Source organism: Equus quagga, chromosome 7 (genome assembly GCF_021613505.1).
Source record: "Equus quagga isolate Etosha38 chromosome 7, UCLA_HA_Equagga_1.0, whole genome shotgun sequence".
NCBI classification, from domain to species: domain Eukaryota; kingdom Metazoa; phylum Chordata; class Mammalia; order Perissodactyla; family Equidae; genus Equus; species Equus quagga.
Genome location: NC_060273.1, coordinates 80,499,837 through 80,524,995, shown reverse-complemented (window position 1 = coordinate 80,524,995; position 25,159 = coordinate 80,499,837). Strand labels below are relative to the sequence as shown.

Sequence of the window (25,159 nt, the reverse complement as noted above, 5' to 3'; positions counted from 1 at the left end):
CTCCCAATGCCTTTTCATCAAGGTCTTACCAGCCTCTGCATTGCCATTCCACCTTAAAAATATGACTTCCCTGCTGCACACAGCTGAGGGTTGCACAGAAAGCTATCCCGGAGATGGTCACTGGCTCCACAGAAGGCCTGCACACCAGGGAGGACCTCAGCCTGAAGTCATGCTGACCGAGCCAGGGAAAGTAGGAGGGCTCACCATGCAGTGAGGGGGCAGACTCCACATGCTCCTGGGAGGCAGGCTCCCAAAGGGGAAGAGAAGACACACATCTCACTTCCCCGTCCCAAGATGACTAAACACCCCGAGTCTAGCAGAGACAGCTGGCCGTCTGTCTACACTGTCTGGTTGTTGGGATTTGGTGACTACCTGGCACAGGCTTCCAGGCATAGGTTTCCAATGGAAAATGCCAACTCTAGCCACCAACTCCCCTCAGTTACTAATTCAAAGGGCCGCCTTATGTCCAAACACGGCTTGGAAGCTGTAGAATGTAATAGTTATAAACACTGGCTCTGGAGTCAACACTGTCTGTGTTTGAACCCTGCCTCTGTCTCTACCAGCTGTGTGACCCCAACAAATTACTTCACCTATCTGTGCCTTAGTTTCCTCAGCTGTTGTACATATTAAATGAGATGATGAACATAAAATGCTTTTCACAGGGTGTGACCCAAAGTGAGAGCTCAATAAACACTAGCTAAAAATAATTCACCAGGATATCTGCATACACACGTGTGCACACACACCTAACCATGCTACAGAACCCAATCTCTACGACAACATCAAGGCCAGGGAACACCAGGATGATGAATGTGTTCCCAACTGCATCCTCCCCACTCTCCCCCAGGTGAGTCTCACCATCAGACTGTGAAAGGAGAAAGAGAAGAAGACACAGACTTTGAACGTAGGGAAAAGCCAGGACAGAAGAACCTGGGAGACTTTGTTAAAGGCAGGGGTTCGGTATACTCCCCAAACCTCAGATGATTGTGTCAGCCAATTACAAAAGGATGGGATATGGCCGTGTGTGCATGCATGCACACTCTGTGTAGAAGGAGAGGGCAGGGGAGAGGAGACAAGGAAGAGAGTGAATTCCTGGCATTTAAGCACTCTCCCTTTGCCACCGCACCAGCAGACGTTGACGCACTGACCTGGGCCTTAGCAAGCTCTTGGCTCCTGCTGAAGCCAAGCATGAGCACACCCTCAAGAAGGGAGCCTCTTCAAAGGCTGGGCAGGGGAGTCCTCTCCAGGGAGAGAAAGGGCTCCCTGAGAAGAAGTGAAAGGTGGGGGGGAATAGGCAGGGAAAAGAGGGCACAGGAGGGACAGCAGAGAGCCAGGAGAGGGAAGGTTCAGAGCCAGGAAGGTCAGCAGAATCCAGAATTAGGGTGACTGGGGAATGTCCTTCACAAAAATCATCATCATCAAGATCATCTTAACAACTGGTCCCATTTGTGTCTTGAGAAACAGACTTCAGACAGAAATGAGAGTCTCTTCAGGCTCCCGAAGTCTGGGGTTTGATCAGAGAACAAAAGAATGACAAGAAACAGAGCAAATGCTTGTTGCCTTGTGGACCAAAGGGCTAACTCGGTGCAGGGAGCTGACAGGTGGACAGCCAGCAGGCCCTCAGCTGATTTCCAGACATTGGCTGTACCGGAGACACAGAACAGAACAGCAGCCATGACAGTGTTTGTCTGGGCAGGGGGGAAGAATGAAATGCTTTACTGCAAAGGAAAAAGGTGGCCATGATTGACTCTATCGATTAAAATGACCAGACCCATTTCCCAGGCTACTCATGATCTTAGTTTTCAAGTTGAAATAAACAGCAATGAAGATTTCTTTCCAGCCAAACACGGTGGACTGAACATTCACATTCATCTCTACTCTCTCCCAAAACCCCACTAAAATAACAAGATGACAGGCTCTAGCAGAGAGGATGTCTCCAAGAAAAATAAAATGGAATCAACAGATTATCTGCTATACTGAGAAGGACTGTTCAGTTGTATCTGTCTTACAAGAATTAGTGGCAGTAACACTCACTATGCAAAAGAAAAAGGCAGGCCAGCCCAGTGGCCTAGTGGTTAAGTTCAGCACACTCTGCTTTGGCAGCCCAGGTTCACCTCCCAGGCATGGACCTACACCTCTCTGTTAGCAGCCATGCTGTGCTGGCAGCTCACATACTAAAAAAGATAGAGGAAGACTGGAATGGATATTAGCTCAGGGTGAATCTTCCTCAGCAGAAAAAAGAAAGAAAAAGGCAATTATTAACTGTCTTTCTGATTGAAAGCAAAGTTTTCTGATAAAATAACTGTAAATACATAGCTCAGTTGTAGAAATGACATTAGGAGAATAAAAAGAGGGGAAGAGTATATGAAAGCTCAATTTTATTCTGTGAGAAGTCAACAGATAATATCTAAAACTAATAAATCCAAAAATAGTGGTACAAACGTTTTATTTAGATAACTGGATGTAAACAGTAGATGAAGCAGCTTATGGCAGAATCAGAACCTGCATTTTAATTCTTTTAGAAATGAAAGCGAGTGGCTCTAGGAGTAAGACATGGTGTGCAAAGGCAGAGCAGGGGACTCTCACTTATCATGATAAGCCTTGCAATAGCATTTGACTTTTAAAATTGTGTTCGTAGAACACTTTGATCAAAATAGAAATTTTCTTAAACAACAGCAAAAAAGATTTATTTAAAGATTTAGCTCAAATTACTCTTCCCCCACGAAGTCTTCTCAGATCTCCTTCCTCTTTCACGAAAATTACTGTCTGTATCATCCATCTGGCAATTAATCATCTTCCACTTGGCAATAAGCTAAGCTCGTCCATTGTTAATTATCTTTCCACCTGTGTCTAACTAAAATTATAACTGCTTCATAGCAGAGCACACCTCTCACGATCTTCAAGGAGTCCACAGCAGACCAGGTTATGAAATCCACAAGCTCGGAGGAAGCACAGGAGCCCCGCCCCCCATTACCTGCATAAGCGTTGGCCTGCTGCAGAAGCTCGGTGCAGGTATGCACGTCGGCAAATGCTCGGATGCCCAGGCAATTGGTGGGATGCAACTGAGACTGCAGGAAGTCACAGCAGTTCTGCCGAACATCCATGAGCTGCAGCAAGCTGGCTGCTGGGAGCAGCACCTGGAGGAGAAGGGGACATTCTGAGACACGGGATCCCACTGGCAGGGCCTCATCTCCCTGAAGCACTGTTCCAATCATACTGCTCCCTGGCTCTCCAGTGCCTGGCCAAGTCAGTCCAAACTTCCCAGGCTGGCCTTCAGGGCAGCCCCCGCCTTATTTCCCACTACTCTCCACTTCATGGATCCTAAGTGTCAGCAGATTTTTTGTATCCCTACAGCCCACAGCAGTGCTTCCCAATCTCTCATGTGTATAAGAATTCCCTGTGGGTCTTATTAAAATGCAGATTCTGATTCAACAGGTCTAGGATGGGGCCAGAGAGCCTGCATTTCTAATGAGCACCCAGATGATGCTTGTAGCTGCTGGTCCATGAACCACACTTTGAGTAACAAGATCCTTATGGACTGAATGTTCATGTACCCCACCCCAAATTTATATGTTGAAGCCCAAACCCCCAATGTGACTGTATTTGAAGATAGGGCCTGTGGGGGGGTGACACAGGTTAAATGAGGTCAGAAGGGTGGAGCCCAAATCCCGTAGGGTGGTATCCTCCCAAGAAGAAGAAGAGAGACCAGAGGTCTCTACCATGCGAGCACACAGGGAGAAGACGACCTTCTGCAAGCCAGGAAGAGTCCTCACCAGAAACTGAATCAGTTGGAACCTTGATTCTGGACTTCTAACTTCCAAAATTGTGAGAAAATAAATTTCTGTTGATTAAGCCGCCCAATCTGTGGCTATTTTGTCATGGCAGCCCAAGCTGACCAAGACAGATTGGCTCTCCTACTGAAATCAGCTAGAGAATTTTTAAAATACCGATACCTGGGTCTCACCCCTAAAGATTCTAACTTAATAGGAACGTGGTGTGGCCTGCACGGTGAGTTTTTCAAGCTCCCCAGGTGCCTCTAATGTACAGCCAAGTTTGAGAGGCAGGGCCTCACAGCCTTTAGCATACTGTCCTTACCCAGAAAGGTACTTACTGAATTCATCACTAGTTCCTTCACCACTTAATTACTGACCATCTGTGTGCCAGGCACTGGGCTAGGCTCTGGGATTTAGCGGTAAGTGAGAGAAATCAGATCCCTGCTCTCATGGAGCTTAAAATCTACTGGAACAAGTCTCACCTCAGGAACCAGGAAATCACATTTTATTCTCCCATCCAACAGATATATATTAAAAAAACATCTTAGGGTACATTCTCAGAAAAAGGAGAGGTGAGTTTCCTTTTAAAAGATCACAGGACACACGAGTATTTATATTGCATCCTGGAAGACAGAAATAGCTCCTGCTCAGGTGTGTGTGCATGTGTTTTTCCTAAAAGCCAGGGAAGACTGGCTTGAGCAGGCTGGATAGGTGCTCAGACTGCCAAGCCCTATCAAGTTTCCCTAGCACTGTCCCACAGCCACCGAAGCCTGCCGTCTGGATCAAACGTCCAGGAGAGACGGCCAGAGTTCTACTTGACCCCAGCTCTGTTCCTCCTCACCCCTGCCCTGTGGAAGGGGTAGACAGCCTGAGGGTGACTTTCCAAACAGAAATTTAGGGGAAAAAAGTCACAGGATAGAATAGTTTGACTTGAGGCTGCTTAGCTTTGGGACCCCAGCACCAATTTCACCTCAAAACAGCCCCCGTGTCCTGGGCCTTTGCTCTCAGCTGCTCCCCTGGCACTCAGAGAGTCTGGGCCAGCCAGACTCCAGCTGTTCCCATCCACGAGGGCTTGCCCAGGAAGACAGGGGCTGTAGATGTACTCATTTTCTGGAATCAGGGCACTATTGAAGTCTTTTTTTTTTTTTAAGTGATTTAAATTCTGGACCCTGACCTCCTCCCAAACAGCTCTGAACCCTCTGCTCTAGCTCTGGTCACCTCCACAGGCTCAGGCCAAAGATTCTGCCCCACTGCCCATTCCTGGGATGTATCCCCCAACTAGGGTATCTAGCCGTCCAGGTTTGCCCAGGACATGGAACTTCTAGTGCTAAAACTGGGATGGTTGGTCACCCTTCTGCATCCCTGCCCACACACAGAAACCATCAAGAGCCTCCACTATGAGCGGTCCTACTCCTCAGCTAAACGCCTGCTCTCCACAAGGTAGGAAAGCTCTTCTTACCGACAAGCTTAAACTCCCTCACAATGGCTGAGCTCTAGAAAACATGCTCTTCTCCTCCTCCTCGCTCTCTCTCTTCCACTTTCCTATGTCTCCAGCAGCAGGAGAGCAGTAAATTAGCATCATGTCCTTGGTATTTTCTAAACCACTGATTCATTCCAGAGAAGGAAAAAGATAAAATCACCCACTCTTGAAAGTTTTAGACCGTAAGTGAACACAGCCTGATTCCAAATCTGCCCACCTGAACTCCATCCCCACTAGGCAGCCGTAAACTGGGAGACTCAATTAATCTGTGAGCTTGCTCAGCCTAGCCAGGCAGATTCCAGAACCAGATTAGTCTCTGCCTCCCAGTTAAGTGGAGAACCATTAACCATTCTTGCTGAATAAAAACCAGGAATGGAAAGCTGTGTTCCAAACCCCCAAATGACCTCCATGACCCCCCTGACCAGCTCCAGCTACAAACCCTATAGTTAGGGCCATAGGTTAACCAACCACCTGGTTTGCTGAGACTTTGCCAATTTCAGCACTGAAAGTCCTCTGTCCCAGGAGACCTTTCAGTCCTGGGCAAACGGGGATGGCTGTTCACCCTAGGGACCAGGAACTTCCAGCCAGTTACACTAAGAAGTCCTGGCGGAAAGGAGTAATCAAATGTTGTCCAGCACACACCCTACTCAGTGGTGTGGCAAGCCCCCAAAGGGTCAGGGGTGAGAAGAGGCAGGAATGGGACAGCAGCCTGTTAGCCCCACAGAGAAGGATTTCTGAGAGTCCAAATCACCCCCCTAGTAGCACCCCCAGCCAAGCAAAGATGAGACAAGACCGTGCCAGGGACGTCCACTCCCCTCCCCCTTGCCCTCTTCTCCATCACGAGGACAGCGGCACAGTTTGGTGCTTAAATTCTCAAGCTCATGACCACCAGCCAAAGAAACGAAATAATAAAGACTTCCTGAACACACTCCTGAGGTTAGACTTTTAGTTTTTAAAACCTCCCTGGATAGAGCTACCCACATAGCTTTCAACTTCCCTACTGTCACAAAACCCACAGCAGGCAAGAATTATAAAGCTTTCCACCTCTCCACGCCCCCCATCTGGTTCGGGTCCGCTCCTGCCTGAAAGTGTTTCCGAGCTGAGTTCCCAAAATGAACGGGGCTTGTGGTTTCTCTAATTGCTCCTTCCCTCTCTTTGATCTTACGCTGCTGTGATTAGCTATGACTCAAAGGCGCTTTTCTTCCCACCACTACTCGCTTCAAACAGGAAGGGGTGAAGAAAAGTAAAGGAAGACAGAATGCTGAGGGGGAAGGTTTGGAGGCTGGGAGACACATCACTGCTCAAAGTCCGAGTCGCAGGGATTAACTGCCGCCGGGTCCAGTGGGGTGCTGCAAAATCAAATCCACAGAGGCTAAAGACAAGAGAGCAAAACATCCATGAGGAGTCTCCACTTCCGTCTCCCACATCCACAGGGCTTTGAGAGGATTTCCTCTTCGCTTATCTTGCCTGCAACTTGACTCCCTCAAGCGGCAGCAGTAGCAAGATTGTGAACAAGAGGCCAGGCTCAGGGCCTCAGCTTCGAAGCAAGACTGTCCTGGCGGAATCACCAGGGCAGTACTGTTGGGGCCCTGGGCAGAGGAGGCTGAGATGGGAGGAGAAGTCAGCCGGAACCACCTCAGGACAGAAGAGGACCCTGAGTCAGAAAGCTTTGAGCTTGCCTCTCACCACCTCCGCGTTATGGTTCTCGGAAAACAGGCCTTGGAATGACCCTCGGCAAAGAGTTTACAGGTGCCCCTCCAGCTTGCAGATGGCCTCCCCTCCATTTTTCATGTGGAGGCCCCGTTTTGTTTTTTCTCTCCCTCGCATAACATGAAAACACAGCAGAGGATATCCCGTCACAGAGTTTGTTTCCTTTAACAAAAACAAAAGGAAATGCCCTGCCTCAGAAAGCACCTACTCATGGAATTTCAGGGAGGCAGGGCCATGCGGAGAGGGAGGGCACCAGCCAGAGGGCCCGGTGACCAGGCTGCCAGGGCCTCTGCCCCAGCCACACAGTGGGTCTGTCTCTGCAGCATGAGGCATAAGGCCCGGCACAGAAACGGTGCTGAATAAAAATCTGTTGAGAAAAAGAAGAAAGAGAGAGAGAGGTGTATAGACGAACAGAAGAGCCACTAGAACAGCACTGGGATTAAACGTCTCACTTAGAATTCTGACTTCTCCACTTACCTAAGGGCCGGTTAAGCAACCTCCCTGTGCCCCTGTCTCCTCACCAGGAGAACGAAGACGCTAACGGCACTGCCTTAAAGGCTTGTTGTAGGGATTGAGTGAGATAATACATTTAAAGCGGTTAACACGGTGCCTGGTGCATAGGGAGCACTCAAATTAGCTTTTATTAATTTTTATGAGCTGAAGTCAAGGTTCTGATCATTTCTTTACCGAGAAGCTAGAGTTTACCACAGCAACAGAGCACAGCGAGTCGGAGACAGCTGGATTCAAATCCCAGCTCTTCTGCTTACTACTCCCGTGAGCATCAGTTCCTTCAACTGTACAAGAAGGACCGTATCGGAGCATTCCATTGGTGGTTATGAGAATTCAATGAAATAAGGCACGTGAGGTGACTGACGCACGATTGCCAAACAACGAGTATTGACAAGGTCAGTCATGACAGTTGCTACCTCTACCACGGAAAAGCAACTCAGTGTCTGCAAGGTGTGTGTGGCCGGGAAGAGATAAAGGGTGTAGCTCTCCCAGCCGTTCAGCCAAGCCCCAAATCTGACCCTTGTTTTGAATGCTTTCAGGAGAGCCCCAGTGCCTCCGTGCTCACCTCAGTGCACCAAATCCTCAACAAATATCGTCTTCGTAGACAGCTGGTGGGCAGCTGCCTCAGCGGATACATAACAGCGTCAAGAAGCCACATTTTGATCCACACATTCTCTTCTCCATCTTTTTTTTTTTGAAGTATAGTTGACATAGAGTGTTATGTTAGTTTCAGGTGCACAGCACAGTGATCCAACATTTACATACATTAAGAAAAGATCACCGTGATAACTCTAGTAACCCTCTGTCACCATTCAAAGTTATTGCAATATTATTGACCATATTCCCTATGCTGTGTATTACATCCCCATGACATTTATTTTATAACTGGAAGTTTGTACCTCTTAATCGCCTTCACCTATTTTGCCCAACCCTCACCCCGTTCCCCTCTGGCAACCACCAGTTTGTTCTCTATATCTGTGTCTGTTTCTGTTTTTAACCTTTTTTCTTTTGTTTTCCCCAAGGTCACCCCTGACCAAATGACAGTTGAAAGGGAGGAGGAAAGGGAATAGTTAGGATATCTCCCTGATTCCAAGCAATGCAGTTCCCTGAAGGTTCCACATTGTGCCTTCCAGCGGAGCCCCCGCAGATGCTGCCCCCTCCCCACCCTGCACGCAGATGAAAACAGCAGGCTCCGCGAGGGGCTCAATACCAGTAGGGACACAGACAAGTGGGCAGAGGAGGCAGGCCTGACCGCCCAATCTTCCTTCAAGATTCAGCCCAAACGAGGCTTCCTCAGTGAGGTCTGCCTCCTCCTCAAGGTGGCGAAGACCATTCTCTGCTTCCTGGGTACCTCCACCCTGGCCCCTACCACACTGTAGGGTACCCATGCTTAGCCATCTGTCTCCACCCTCAGACCACACGCTTTTTGGTGAAAGGGCCTCTGTGCTCATAGTGCTTTCTGTGCCCATACTGCCTGCTGGCCCAGGGTAGCACTCTTCTGAGTGCTTTACCTATATTAATGCATTTAATCCTCACACCAACCCTATGAGGTTAAGTGCTATTATTATGCCTGTATTACAGATGAAAACACTGAGGCACAGAGAGGTTAAGTAACTTGGTTTGGGTCATACAGCTAGAAAATGCTAGAGCCAGGATGTGAAGGCAGACAGTCTAACTCATGACCACTGAGTAGAATGGGTACTATTACAATTCCTGTTTTACAGATGAGAAAACTGATCCTTAAGGCAGGATGTCAGTGGGAGTGTTGAGCTCTGGTAAGATGGAGGGAAAACAAATCAGAGGCCAGCAGACTTAGTGTCTTCTCTGGCCAGAGGTCACTGAGACCCATGCCCTCATTTTACAGATGGGAAACTGACACCCCGCAGTGGGAAAGGGCTAGAATAAGAGCACTCTGTAAATTAATGGCAAAGTTGAGGCTCGGACCCAGGTCTCCATTCATATCCAATTCTTGCCTCATCCCTGAACCTGCACATCTTCTCTCTGGCCCTCTAACCTCACCCTTACAAAATAGTTTTATAAAGCAATGGTGAAGCCATTTTCTCCAGAGTCTTCTGATTATGCTACCTATGCTACCTACCTTAAGATCACAGGTTTTGTAGAGACCACCACTGGGTTAGACCAAAGTTGCAAAGATAAATACCTAGCCAGGCGATAAGGATCCAGAGTGGAACATCTTCTAATTATCCAAGTTTGTAAACACTTTGTACTTTACAGGAAAAAAAAAGCAAAACAGTTTTTAAATAAATGCATGATGAAAAGGGAGAAAAAAAGCTGGTTCCAATCATACAATTCTACAACCTCCCCTGGACTGTTTTTGGTGGGGGGAGGGGGGTTTGGTTTGGTTTTGTTTTTTTAGTGGCTTAAAACAACACAAATTTATTTTCTTACAGTTCTGGAAATCAGAAGTCCCAAATGGGTCTCATTGGACTAAAATCAAGGTGACAGCAAGGCTGCGTTCCTTCTGGAGGTGCTGAGGGAGAATCTGTTTCCTTGTCTTTCCAGATTCTAGAGGCCACCCACATGCCTTGCCTTGTGGCCCCCCAATCTTCAAAGCCAGGAATACTGAGTTGCGCCCTTGTCAGATGACATCTCTCTGGGTCTCCTTGTTCGGCCTCCCTCTTACACTTTAAAGAGCCCTTGTGATTACAGTGGGCCCACCTGGATAATCCAGAGTCCTCTCCTCATCATATGTTCAGCTGATTAGCAACATTAAGTCCATCTGCAAGATTGACTCCTCTGACATTTAACCTAACATTCACAGACTCTGCGGATTAGGACATGGACATCTTTGGGGGCCGTAATTCTGCCTATCACACTATATGATTAATGAGTTACTGATATACCCTAAAGCAAGATTTTAAAAAATTATGTACCACCTGCACATTTAGAGGTTGACATCTACTAGCATTGCAAAGAATGTAATTTCTTACATCTTGTAAATCTCAATATTTACATCATGCTTAAAAGTATCTAAATGAATTTAAGTGTGATGGTGATTTGATATAACCATCATCCACTTAAAATTTTTCCAATGCATGTCCTATACTCATTTTATACTAAATCACCTTGCACTTACTGATACTATGCAAAAGTCATTCAGCTGTTTGAATTCTGCTGCTAGATCTAAGATGTAACCTTTGCATTGCCCACTCCATTATGGATGGGAAAGACCAGAAACAAAGTAGAATGGCTGTGCTGTTCACTGGGTATGAAATATACCTCAATTTAAAAACGGTAGGGGGAGGATTAGACCAGATCACTGTAGAAACTGTATAACCCAAGAATTAGTCCATGGGCCAGACACAAAGAGGCAGTCTCCTTTGTGGGGCAGGCTCTGCAGGCCCAAATGCGGTGTGCCTCAGACCCTCTGCTTGCCTGCACCTTGACCCCTTATGAATATCCTTCACCACACCAAGCTAACTCCCACTCATCCTGCAGGCCTCAGCTTAAATCTTCTCTCCTGAAATCCCAGATCCCCACCCCCACCCAAATTGAGTCCCCCCTGATACTCTCTCTCTTTGTATACCATGTTCCTTTCCTTCAAAGGACTTATCACGATTTGTGCATAGCCATTACTTGTGTGCTTATTTGATGAGCATCTGTCTTCACCCCTAGACCGCAAACTCCATGAGATCAGGAAGTGGAATCGCCACTGTTACAACCACTGTGCCCAACAAACTGCCTGGCACATAACAGGCACGCAAACATTTGGGCTGAATTGAATGAACAAACGATTATCAATTTGGCCTCCCAAATACCTTGATCCTGGAGAAGAGGGTGGTGTTTCTAGATAACGGAAAGAGGTACTTTGGTCACTGGAGAGATATCTGCCTCACAATAAATAAGGTGGAATTGAGCTTAAAAAAAAGAAAAAAACCTTCATATCATTTGTAATTTCCATTACTTTAATTAAATAGAAAGATCCTTAATGACAAGAAATAGTCTATCTCGTGTCTGTGTTTAGCCCAGTGATTCGTGGGGTTCGAGAGTGGGCCACAGCCTCAACCATCTCCCCTTCTGACGCACGATGCTGATGCCTCATGCCCCCACAGTAAAGATGCACGCCTTTGGGTGAAGCGGTGTTTTCACTGGCTCCTCTTTCCAAGGCTCCAGACGGCTGAGGATGAGGTCAGAGCAGCGAAAGGAGGAAAAGTCATAGACAACACGTTTCACAGCCACACACCCCTGCTGAGACTCAGGCCTGGTGCTTGGTACCTCCACATGCTCAGAGGCATTCAGTTGACTAATGTTGAAACAGGAAAAATTTTTAACAGCCTCACAACTCAATATGCAAAATCCTTGAGATGAGATGATGACTAGGGAGAAGGGGAGTTACCCAGGCTTCTAGTTCTTTCTTCACCAATAATTTGAACCAACATGAGTTAAAGACTTTCTGCTCTGGGGCCCAAGCTCATTCTGAGGTATTACAGCCTAGTGGTCAAGAGCATGCATGCTAGGGTCAGGCAGGCATGAGTTTGAGGGTCATTCACCCACCTACTGGCCATGTGACCTGGGGCAAGTCACCTAACCTCTTTGGAGCTTTTGTTTCCTCTCCAGTTACCAACTGATTTGTTGTGAGGGTTAAATGAAATGATGCTATAAAACAGTGGGCCCTGAGTGCGTGATACACTAAGCTATTAGCTGGCGCTGAGTTTACCTGGACATTCTCTTCAGTCACCTCAATTTCAGCCGTATAGATGTAGTCAATCAGCTTACTCAGCGTCTGCCCATCCACATCCTTGATTTCAATCTTCTTGGCTTTACTCTCAGACATGTCACCTAGAGTTCAAAACAAAAACAAAATGGACATGAACTTGGCACCTAACGGCTCTGGGAGGGAGCAGAAGAGATTCAGGCATAGAGGAGGATAAACCAGCTGACATCAAGGTCACATCCACTTTGGGTCTGTGACCATCCTCAAACCCAATTTTAAGCATTCCCCACTCTATCTGTTGCCCATTTCCGTTTTGAAGGCATATCTGTATGCAATGACTCATTCAACCAACATTTACTGTAAACTTGTACACACAGGGCCAGGAAGTGAACAGATGCACACCTGTCTTCAAGGAGGAAATGGTCTAGTAGAGAAGATATATAAAAATATTTATAAACAGAGGTGATAAGAACTTAGTAGAGGTATACGCAAAGTACCATGATAACAACAATAAAAAGTAACATTCATTGGGTGCTAACTACAGCCAAGCATCGTGCTAAGCACTTTAAAGTGCTGCCTTTTTAAATCTTCACAACAATCTATGAGGTTTACTAATATTATCCCCCATTTTACAGATGAAAAAACTTAGGCACAGGAGGGTAGGTAATTCATTTCACCCATGGTCACACATCTAGGAAGGGGCCAGGCTGGGACTGAAACCAGGGAGTCCAACTCTAGAGCCCACACAATAATCACTATGCTATATTAAATCTCAAAAACACAGAAAAGGGAGGAACAAACTGCCTAGGTGATCCAGGAAGGCATCAGAGTAGGAGGTCACATCTGAGCTGGGTATTAGAGGATAAAGAAGTGTTCACAGGCAGCAAAGGTGAGGAAGGATGAGCTGGATGCAGGAACCATAGGTGGAAAGTGAGAAAAGTGCCAGAAGGATAAATTTGGAGTAAGTGAGAGGCTGATATGGCTGGTACATGTGAGAGGAAAGAAGCTAGAGAGGTAGACAGGGGTCAGGACTTGCAGAGCCCTGTAAATCACGCAAATGAGTTTGGACTTTATCCCAAGAACAGCACCATTGAGAGGTTTGAAACAGGGGAATGACATCAACAGATGGGTATTTTTGAATGAAATTTTGGACGCAGGGTGGAAGCTGGATCAGAGGCAGCGAGAACAGTTGGGAGGCCCTGATAATAATCCAAGAAAGGGAGGAGGGCGTGGGCTGTGAACTAGGGCAGCAGCGGCCCCGCAGTTGCACAGCCCTGAGGCCCCGTCCTAAACAGCACACAGGTCTTCATGGAGCCAGGCTCATTCAACAAGGGCTGCAGCTTTCAGAAGGAGAAGACAGACAAGACATGTGTCTTTATAGACTGAAATAAAGGGCAACCAGACTGCAAGAAACAGGGATTCAGAAGCCCTTATGTGAGTGTGAAAACAGAGCCTGGGCGGCTGTTTTCTCTGTGGAATTTGTGCACTGGAGCCAAGAAAATAAAGTACAGTACAGCATGTGGGCTGCAGACGCCCATCTCCAAGCTGTGGACTGCACACGATTCCTCCACCAATCCACAGGTCCCGTCCTGACACAGTTGTAGATATGAATGACTCTGGACCAGGGAGGAAAGGGGGACAAACCATTCCAAATCCTGCCTGCTCCCTTCACTGCCCCATCAGGTAGACCAGAGACCCTCCACTCTCCTCTCCTCTGTCTGCCGGTAGAAGCCAGTGAAAGGCCTCAGCACAAGGAGCCTAGAGAAGGAAGAAGAGTCTGAGAGGACACAGGAAAAGATGCTGGGTTTCTCCTCTACCCATAAGACAGGCTCTCACAATTTCTCTCTTTAGCTTACCGGAAATACACAAACAAAAACATACACACAAGGAAATCAGAAGTTAAACTCATCCCTCCAAACAGGTATTAAGAAGCTCATTAATAAAGGTCCAGTTGGTAATTATATTGCGAAAGATAATCAAAGATAGCCAATTCTTAGCTTAAGAACTTGGGCCTCAAAAAAAAAAAAAAAAGGAAACTTCTCTTATAGAGACCTGTGTAATTCATTGAAATTTGTAAAATTCAATCTTATTCTCTCTTATGGACCAGCAGAAAACACTGCACCAAACTAAGCCTTCAGCTCACAGAGACCCAGAAAGTGGTACTAATAATAGTTGTTACTATGTGCCAGGCCCTCTGCTAAGAGTTTATACACATTATTTCATTTAGCCCTTATAATAACCCCAGGAGGTAGATATTACATCCCATTTTACAAATTATAGAACTGGAATTTGTATTTGCATATAGCTAGTAAGAGGCAGGACTGGAATTTGAACCTTGGCCTAACTCTAGACCCCATAGCATTTCTAATAAATCCCTCTATAATTTAAACTTGACCCTAACTAATGACCTTGATAAAAGTACTTCCAAACAAGGCTTTGGTCCAAATTCTGAGGATAACTTAGTACTTAATACCTAGCAAGCAAGAATCAAGAGGGATGGGATCTTGTCAAGCTTACTTGTCAAGATATCTTCAACACCTAACAAAGTGCTTGGCATACAAGTACATAAAAAATATTTGTTGGAGCAAGGAAAAAAAGGAAGAGAAGCCTTCTCTTGACCTCTCATAATTCCATGGACTCCAGTAATTCCTCAGGGGCAGAAACCATCAAAGCCGTGGTCATTCTTGCTCCTTCACTCACCTCTACTAATTTGACAAAACACTTCTAGAAAACAGAACACGATCCCTGTAAGTCCTATCTATCTTCAAGGTCAACCCAAAAGCCCTCCTCTGCTAGTGTTTCCCAAGAGGCCCAGCCCAGCCACCTCAGACTCAGAAAATGTCTTTTGGTTGCATATCTTTTTAGCCCCTTCCATCTTCTGCTTGTAATCTGTTAACAGGCATGCCCTGTTCCTCCAAATAGAATATGATTCACTCAAGGGCAGATAACTGTTCATTCACTCATTCATTCATTCAGCAAATGTATATCAAACAGTCCCAATGTGCTGTTAGGCCCAGAGGACACAATGGTAAACAAGTCATGGCCCTGCCCTCATGGAGTTCAGTCTAGTGGAGCGAGAGACAAGTAAACCAACAATTACAAAGTGTGTTAAATGCTAGAGAACGGTGCTCAGCTTAAAAGATTCTTAAGTAGGGATTCTTGTACCCTGAACTGCATGCAAAATGATGAGCACACAGGAGCACATATTTGCTTTTCTGTGGAGAGAGTCCATTGTTTTCATCAGATTGATTCATAATGGTTAAGAACCACTGATCTAAAGTGAGATCTGGTATACAGAAGTTATACTTATTCAGAAGAGAAGTGAGTATAAGGGAAGAATAGTCCAGGCAGAGAGAATAGTGTATAGAAAGGTCTGGAAGTAAGAAAGAACATAACCTGTTCTGAGACCATAAGAAGTTGAGTCTGGAAGAAGCACAGAGCGCAAAGAGAGAAATGGGCAGATGAGGCTGGAGATATAAGCAGGGTCTGGACCACTTGAGGGCCTTGTGGGCCATGCTAAGGAGTTTAGACTTCATCCTGAGAGCAATGGGGAGCCCCTGACAGATTTTAAGCAGGTGAGGGATATATCAGATTTATATTTTGGAAAGATCACTATAGCCACTGTGTAGAGAATGGGTTGGGGATGAGGGAAAAAATAGGAGGCAGGTTGCCCAATTAGAATGCGGCTGCAGTAAATTAGATCACAGATGATGGTGGCCCGGGCTAAGGGTCTATGTCTTCAGCTTCTTTAAATCCTCAGACTCTACTTAGGACCTTGCACCTAGAAGTCTCTGAGAAGCGAAGGGAGCCAGGACAGCACACAGTCCCACACCTCTAGCAGGTACAAGAGTGCAAGCTATAGTTCTTGATCCTAGCAGGCACACCATGTGTACAACTGAGCTCTTTTTAGGTGAAAGACTGCCAAACGGAGCAAGAGGGAGGAGGTGCTTGACAAGATATCTTGACAAGTAAGCTTGAGGAGAAAAAGGGGAAAAATACTACCACAGGAGACTCAATAAGTCGAGAAAATCACTGGCTCCTCTTTCAGGTCATTGGTGTAAACTCCACCCTATTATTCAGCAAAAGAAGCCTCAAGAATGAGAAAGGAAGGAGAGAGTGGCTGACAGGTCTTTCTGAAGAATCAGAGCTAACTCTCCAACCACCCCTACAAAGTTGTATGTCAAAAGGAAGAAAAAAGTGCATTCAGGAGCCCTTATGTTATAGAATTCTTCCTCACTCCTAACTTGGATCCTTACTGCTGTAATTTCGTTTCATGTTCTGGGTAGAAAGAAAATAGAAGATCCTTATCCTTTGCACAATGATCTTTCATGAGTGTTAAGAAGGCTATTAAACTTTCTTACCCCTAACCCTCACCCAGCCAGTCCTAATATCTGGGTTGCCAACTCATCTGGTTAGAGCTGAGGCCTATGTCACACGTTAACCTCACATGAGAAAAAGAAATAGCCTGCCACCCCCCTAAATCCCAGCCAGCCCTCCTGTAGGTGAGTGGTCTGGACCATTGAACTGCAAAAGGTTGACCTCTACCTCCTTTGAAATAAGGACATCCCCTGCCTCGCCTTTATCCCATGGCTGTGTGAGAATCAAAGGAGATAATGAGAGTGTAAGAACTGTGACAGCAGGATTCAGCAGAGCCGCAGTGATGGATATCACCCCACCACCTAGTCACCCTGGAATCTCCTCCTTCCCCCTCTTGGAAAGGTCTTTCTGTTCAGCTAGAGGCACATGGAGCATCAAGTCAGGGAGAAAATGTCTGCGTAGCCACACAGATGTTTCAAATCAACCGTAACCACCATCAGTGCAGCTGGTATCTGAGCCACCCCTCACATCCACAGGAGCTTTGTAAACCACGATGTGCTCCATAAATAATGAGTAAGCTTGGGCTGGCCCGGTGGACGAGTGGTTAAGTTCGCGTGCTCCGCTGCAGGCGGCCCAGTGTTTCATTGGTTCGAATCCTGGTCGCGGATATGGCACTGCTCATCAAACCACGCTGAGGCAGCGTCCCACATGCCACAACTAGAAGGACCCACAATGAAGAATATACAACCCTGTACCAGGGGCCTTTGGGGAGAAAAAGGAAAAAAATAAAATCTTTTTAAAAAAATAAAATAATGAGTAAACTTTATTAAGTACCCATTCTGTATTGGATGCCTTATTCCCATTACATAAATTTTTTCCCTTGTTATTGTTATTATTTCAGTCTCACAGATAAGAAAAAAGGACCACAGTGGTTAAGTGAATTCCCCACAAACCTATTAGGTGCTGGAGTCAGGATTGAAAACTAGGTCATTATGGTTCCCAAGCCCTTTCCAAGACACCACACGATCTCCCAATGCAAGGTGGCATTACCACCCCTGAGTTTAATCTTCAGCAAAGAGGCCTCCATATCAACAACTCCAAACCTCCTCTATGAACATTCATAAAACATTCCTTGCCAATGATTGTCTCCAATGATGATCTCAATTTCAAGGCAGAGCTACTCTAAGTCCATACAAGTCTACCCCAGACCATCTTGGTCAAATCAGCTGTACCTTAATGGGGGCTGGTTGGTGTTGAACAGCAGCCTCTCTTCCTAGGTGCTATATAGGCCTGTGTTGAACTACATCCAAATCAATTCTTGAAAAAACTCACCATTTCTGCATCAAGAGCAACATATTTTTAGACATGACTACTGCACCCCTCACCCTCAAATCTACATCTCCTAAGCCAGAAAAGGATGCCTGACTTTGATGTGGTATGTTAGGGATGAAAAGAAGAAACCCTATGTCACTGTAAGCTTCAGCCCAGAGATAACTTACTCTAAAATACAGTTGCACAGAAGATGAGGTCAAACAGCCTTTGATGCTTCCAACCATTTTTTCCTGAACTATTCTACCCAATCCCTAACTCCTCAGGGGCAAAACCCTCAGAAACCAGATCCTATCTACTACTACTACTACTCCACAACCTCCCTCAAGGCCCTCTTTATCCAAAGAAAGCATTCAATTTCCTAATGCTCCCTCCCTCCCTACCTGCCCCATTGCCTTGGATTAAGTCTTGCTGAGCTGCATGTTATGTGAAGGTCTTCAAAGGCACCAATACATCATGCAAACACTGAGCATACGGACATGGGCCAGGGCCTGGCAGAGCCTGGTATGAAGAAAGGGTGAAACAAAGGTTCTACCGGATGAGTGCATGCCTGGGTGGTGAGTAAGAGAGCTGGGCCCTCAATGTTCTGCTTTGTGGATGGTTGGTACCCACTCAAATTCCAAGCCCCTTGCCTCTTACCCCCAGCACATTCCTGAGTCTCTTTCTATTTATACTCACCACATGTTCAAAGACACCAATTGAACATTAGTCTAAATCTAATAAAAACTGGACAGTAACACTTCTTGAAGAACAAAACCAATCTAATCAGCCTCTGGGTATAGTGCAAAAATACCAGAAGGATGGGACAGCTCACTCCCAGAGCTTCTTTTGAGATGGAAGCCCAATGTCTTTTAGCCATGACGATGGGCATAAGAACCCTAAGCCCCTATCTTCTTTAGAACTTGGTCCCTTTGACATCATTAAATGGGGTCATTTTTAAAGTATTTGGATAACATGTAGGGACGTATATGCAATGCAAATACTATAGTACACAGAACCTATGGTAAAAGGAATGACAAAAAAGAGGAAAAACTGACTAGGCTATTTTGGGAAAATTAGCTTCCCCTGGGATAGAGGTGCTAGATGAAGAAGATCAGGGTGGAGGTAAAATCTTAGGTATTCCACACTCACAGGAAAAAGATGGGCAGAACACAGCACTGCTGGCCTCTCCAATCACATTATGCTATAGGAGCGGAGGACCACTAAGTTGACTGACCATCCCAGATCTTCTCACAGGCTGCCTGCCTTTGGACACCCCGCTGTGGGCACTCAGAGCTTGGTTGCACATTTATTCCAAATTATCGTGGGCAAGACATGGTCAAGGAGTGGGGTTGGTATTTGGAAGTACCACAAGATATTTGAGCAATATTAACTCAGAGGATAAAAACATAAAACCCTTTAAACCTGAGTAGAAGATTGTAATCATATCACTCACGTCAGAAGAAAGTCATATGTATTTTCTTTTCTTTTTGGCCTTAAACATGCTGATAGAAATGGACTTAACAAGAATCAGCTGGGCCTTTTCATTGCTCATTTTATGCATTTTGAAGCTGAACTTGATAATTAGAACAAAATTTTGCAATGTTAGCTTTTTTTGTATTTGTTTACCAAGGGGCCTCAAAAAATACACAAATTTCATATATTGCTGATGGAAGCATAAGCTAGTACAACTGTTCTAGAGTTGTGGAATTGTCACACGTGTCTCACAAGTCTTCAAAATGTGTAAACCCTTTAACCAATTATTTCTTACTCTAGGGATTTATTCCAAGGAAATAACCAGGCAAGTAAATAAAGATTAAGATACAAGGATGTCCATTATGGCATTATTTAAAACAGTAAAATATTAGAAAGAACTATAATTTCCAACCAATAAGGCAATGGATTTTCAGTTAGGATACATTTTCCAGAATCTTACAAAGCCATTAAAATTACAAAGTGAATATGAATTCACTGACATGAAAAGATATTCACAATATATTGCTAAGTTCAATTAAGCAAATTTTCATTGAGCAGCTACTTCATGAAAGATCATGCTAGGCAGTGGGGACACATCAATGAATTAAAAAGGCACAGTTCTTACCCTTATAAAGCTTATGACTGAGCAGGGAAATCAGATATTGAGAAAGTAATGAAATAGGTAGTAATACTAAAGAGAAGCATAGGGTACCACGAGTATTAATAGCAAAAGGATTTAACCTAATCCAAGGGAGTCATGGAAGGCCTCCCTGTGGAAATGATGCTTAAGCACTAAGGAAGGATAACAGGAGTTAGGCAGGCAAAGAGGCAGGGAGGAAGAACATTCCAGGACGATGAACAGTAATTTTTTTAAGCACACACCAAAAAAGATTATTTGACTGTGTATATATGAAATGAACTCAGGTTAAAAATATATTTTGTGGGGCTGGCCCCGTGGCCGAGTGGTTAAGTTCGCGCGCTGCGCTGCAGGCGGCCCAGTGTTTCGTCGGTTCGAATCCTGGGCGCGGACATGGCACTGCTTGTCAGACCACGCTGAGGCAGCGTCCCACATGCCACAACTAGAGGAACCCACAACGAAGAATACACAACTATGTACCGGGGGGCTTTGGGGAGAAAAAGGAAAAAATAAAATCTTTAAAAAAAAATAAAAAAAAATATATATTTTGTATCTGTATATATTAATAAGTACACAATCTGAAAGGATATAAACTATAATCTTATGTAGATGTTGTATTACATGTAACTTTTAATTTTTTTGCTTGCCCAGATTTTCTAATTTTTTTCCTGCAATGAATATATGTGAATAGTGGATGGATGGATGGATGGGTGGGTGGATGGATGGATGGATGGATGGAAGGATGGATGGATGAAAGGATGGATAGTTACCAGATTCAATGGAAGGCTTGAGCTGCGCATCACAGGAGACTGCTTTCTTCTCTGGATTCTCTCTTCCCTTCAATTACTAGAAGCTAAGACCTGACCCAAAAGCATCTTTTCTCTCCATTTCTAAAATCACTTTGTTTTTCCTTAGGTACTTCCACTACCCTAGAGGCAAGCTTCTTAGCAAAAAGTGAAGGCAACACTTAATTCACTGCAATTCCAAACAGATTCCTCTCTCAACACTGGACTTTCCAAACCACACACAGAGCAGAATGACTGGCAGAGCTATTTATTGAAGTTGTAGCTAAATAACTATTGCAGATAAAATAAATTATTTTAAAAGAAAGAGAGGTGGATGAAGGAGAGGGAAAAAGTGAAATAAAAGCATTACTACTAGGGTTTGAGACTACTCCAAAAAAAACGTGGTTCAGTATTTGCAGGTAGTGAAATTAGCTGGTTTTCCAGGCTACACTGTGAAATTCCTGGCCCAAGGCTCAAAGTGAGGTAAGAGTGGCTTGGTCCACTTAGCAGAGGCACAGCTCCAAGTTGATACCTCCTCCTTCACATGATGAGCCAAGGGGGACATACGTGTGAGGAACTCTCCAAACACAAGTGCCAAGGCTCCCCCAGCAAGAGCCACCCTTGCCCAGCAGAGGCTGCGCACTGTATTAGGTCTAAGGGAAGAGGCTATCCAGCATGTAGGTGCCTGCACTCACCCATTCTCAGCAAGGCCACCTCATTCTCTCAACCTTCACTGACTCACTGTCTCCTCAACACCAGGTGCCAGGGGGCCAGCCCAGCGGCGCAGCGGTTAAGTTTGCATGTTCCGCTTCTCAGCAGCCTAGGGTTCGCTGGTTCGGATCCCGAGTGCGGACATGGCACTGCTTGGCACGCCATGCTGTGGTAGGCATCCCACATATAAAGCAGAGGAAGATGGGCACGGATGTGAGCTCAGGGTCAGGCTTCCTCAGCAAAAAGAGGAGGATTGCCAGCAGTTAGTTCAGGGCTAATTTTCCTCAAAAAAAAAAAAATGATAATAAAATAATAATAAACACCAGGCCCCGTAGTGAGCAGTGAGGATTCAACAGTGACAAGACATGGTCCCCAGGTGCCCAAAGCTCACAATCAAGTGTGGAAGACATTTCATTCATTCATTTTTTTTAAAATTTGAGTCCTATTGGGTATCAGGTGCTTAGGATATAGTAACAAACAAGTCCAACAAGATCCCTGTCTCCCTGGAGCTTATATTCTAATGAGGAGAGATGAGTGAAAAACATATAAACCACCAACCAGCATGATTTTTCAGATAGTGGTAAATGTTACAAAAAATATACAAGTTGTGGGTTGGAAAGAGTCTTAGAGGGGAACTACGGCTAGGGTGGTCAGAGGAGGCCCCTCTGAGGAGGAGACATTGGAGCTGTAAACTGCAGGATGAGAAGCAGCCGATACATGAGACGCCAGAGCACGGGCACTGCAGACACCAGGAAACAATCGAGAACGCAGAGTGCTAGTGACCACACTCAGAGGAAGCACAGGGTACTCGGTGAGCATGTGGAAGGGACACCTGACCCAGCGTGGGGGGTCTCACCCAGCCCAGCTGGCCTTTAGTCAGCAGTGATTCATAGAGCACTGCGTGTACCTGCTTCAGGAGACGTGCTGTGAGGCACCAAAGACAGGAAGCCGGGCCCACGAGTTTCTGGGAATTGAGTTTCAGAAGTAACACATGTGAAATAGTTGGAGAAGGCTATTTGGCATACTCAGGAAACAGGGACTCCCTGGAAAGTTGACAACGGTGCTGAAACTGAATGACAGATGGTGACTATTCCTAGTCTTACTCTTCCCCCCAAGCCCCACCATCACTTCTCCCAAATCTCTCCCACGCTCCTATAAAGGCTAGAGGAGGCCCACACCCCCTGACTGGAAGGAAAGACTAGGGAAGGACAAGATGTGGGCCAGCCGGTAAGGCACTGGACCAGCCATCAAGAAGCCAAGTTTCACTCATTCTGTGTGACTTTAGGCAAGTCCCTTCCCTTCTCTCAGCCTTAGCGTCCCCCATCTGCAAAATGAGAGGTCAGAAAACCTGAGGATGAGCCCAAGAGTCTATATGTTTAACAAGCTCCCCCACATGATTATGACACACGCCAAAGTTTGCAAACGAGCGTACTATAGGATTCTACCTCTTTTTTCCTCATAGTGGACAAGGGGCTGCAGGCTTGACTGGCCTGGCTGAGACTATGGTTCCATTGAGTCCTCCATGATGCAAAGCACAGCATCTGGCAAGCAGCAGCTCCTCGTAGTGGGTGTCACAGACTTCTCTTTCCTCCCTCCCCTCATACCACCACCCTCAATATTCTCCCAGTGGGGCTGCAGCCCCATAACTGTGGGTTTTGTTTGCCCCTCACCATACCTGTGAACATCGCACAGAAGTAGGGGCTGCAGGCTGCCAGGACCACACGGTGGGCTTCTATCTCGACATCTTCTGCCACAATCATCACGTCACACAACAGCTGCTTACTGTAAGACACCAGTGAGGGGACAGGATGGGTCACAGCACCAACACCCACACCAGCCACACAAGGGTACTTTTTCTCCCACCCACATTCCACACTATCACCATACAAAGTGTCACAGAGACTTGCTCTATCTTGAGTTAGGCAGGGGGATGGACTCATCGACTTTTCCAAGTCCCTGATAAGCCTGACATTCATGCTTTCCTAAGGTACACAGAGAGATCCAGCTACTCCATAGCTGCAAATTTAGGGCTTTTTCATCTGTTCATATCTCTGCTCCCCAATTCCATCAGCTCTGACTGAGACAGGGGAAGAACAGCTCAGGGTGCAGTGAAAAAAACTTTGGGCCATCAGTTGAGTGACTGAATGAATGCTGAGGAGCATGAGCATGCCACTGAGGTGTGCCACCAGCAAGAACAAGTATTAACAATTCCCCAAGAGACCCACTGCCTGTGAAATATCGTCAAGAAGCCAGCCAGATCTGGAGGACTCACATATTTCTCTTCCCACCCAGACTTACCACTATCACCAAGAAGATCCCACCTGCACACATAATGTTCTCTAAAGACCCTGTGCAAACTCCAATCACTGCAAATATTAAGAATACTGTAACACCTTTTTACTTGTTTGTCACCCCACTACACTGCAGACTCTGAAAGGGACTTGTTCCTGTTATATCCTAGACAGGTGGCTGCATATCTAGCACACAGTAGGCCTTAAATTTTTATGAAATAAATGAATAAACGAATAAATTTTGAAAAGGGATCAATCCAGCCTCATAGACAGAATGAATATTTGACTACTTTGGAGATTGGAAGACCCTGTCAACCCAAGAAGTTTTCCTCCACCAGCCTTCCAACTTCTTATCATGGCCACTATTAATACAACAGTTAATATTTATGGAGTTATATGTGCCAGGAAAGTGTACAAATATTCTAAGCACTTTTTAACACATATTATTTCATTTAATCCTCTCTACAATCCTATGAGGTAGGTCTATTATTATGTCCCATGTTACAAATAAGGCAATTGAGGCCCAGAGAAGTTAATTACCTTTCCCAAGGCCACACAGAAAGAGAGCAGTAGAGACGGATCTGAGTGCAGGCAGCTGAACCCTACAACCAGGCTTCCAACTCCCATGGTATCCTGTCACCACCAGTCCCTCCTTTAGACTGAAGCACTAGAGGTGGGAGGGAAGACAGGGAGGACAAACATATTTCAAGTGTGATCCACTGTAAGGGTTACTTAGCATGCTATACCGGATTGAGAAGACTGAGGTTCCATGGGAGAGCAATGAAATGATATAATGAGTCTGCCATGGTTGATAGATGGAAGAGAAGCTATGTATTTGCCACCCCTTGTGTAGCATATTAAACCCTGGCCAACTATTAAGACATTTGTCCAGGTTCAATTATCAGAGAAACAGAATCATAAAGCCTGAGAAGGCTGGAGCTGCAAACGCCCTTAGAGATCATCTGGTCTACAAAGCTCAGAGAGGTGGCCCAAAGCCACAGAAACCTGAGTCTTGAATCCAGTTCTGACTCCAGATACAGCATCATAATGCCTCATAATTGGCTGAGACTTAGAATGGGGAAAGACAGAAGATAGGTTAGCTCCCATAGGGAAAGGTGGTCAGGAACGGTTCAGCATACAGAAAAAGGTACCAGTGATGGAGCCTCTGGGAAGGGTGAGACCTCCAAGCACCAAGAGGCAAAACCTGAGGGTAGGACCTCACCCTGCAATGGACAGCAGACCCGACACACCAACTTTATCAGAATAACCCAGCTCAACTGGGAACATAGGTGGCTCTGCCCCTAACTGGCTATGAGAACATAGACAAATGACCTCACCACAGTCTTCTCATCTTTCTTAGCTGCCTTGGGACACAAATCATGGGGACCAAATGAGATTGCAGATGGCACCTGAGAACAGGCTGGTTTTTAATCTGGACAAAGTTTATTGTAAAAATGTAGTCCCAACATGAATAGACTCATCTCGG

The 25,159-nt window shown here is 45.7% G+C and overlaps 1 protein-coding gene across 1 annotated transcript in view; it reads right to left on the bottom strand.

Moving 5' to 3' along the window:
- The window catches only part of KLHL3 (kelch like family member 3), a 111,548-nt gene that overhangs the window by 62,953 nt on the left and 23,436 nt on the right, over window positions 1–25,159 (bottom strand). The window contains exons 3-5 of the mRNA XM_046665363.1: window positions 23,058–23,164; window positions 12,152–12,273; window positions 2,975–3,137 (exon numbers count right to left, since the gene is read on the bottom strand). Coding sequence (XP_046521319.1) covers window positions 2,975–3,137; window positions 12,152–12,273; window positions 23,058–23,164 — 392 coding nt within the window. The remainder of the gene's footprint in view (window positions 1–2,974; window positions 3,138–12,151; window positions 12,274–23,057; window positions 23,165–25,159) is intronic.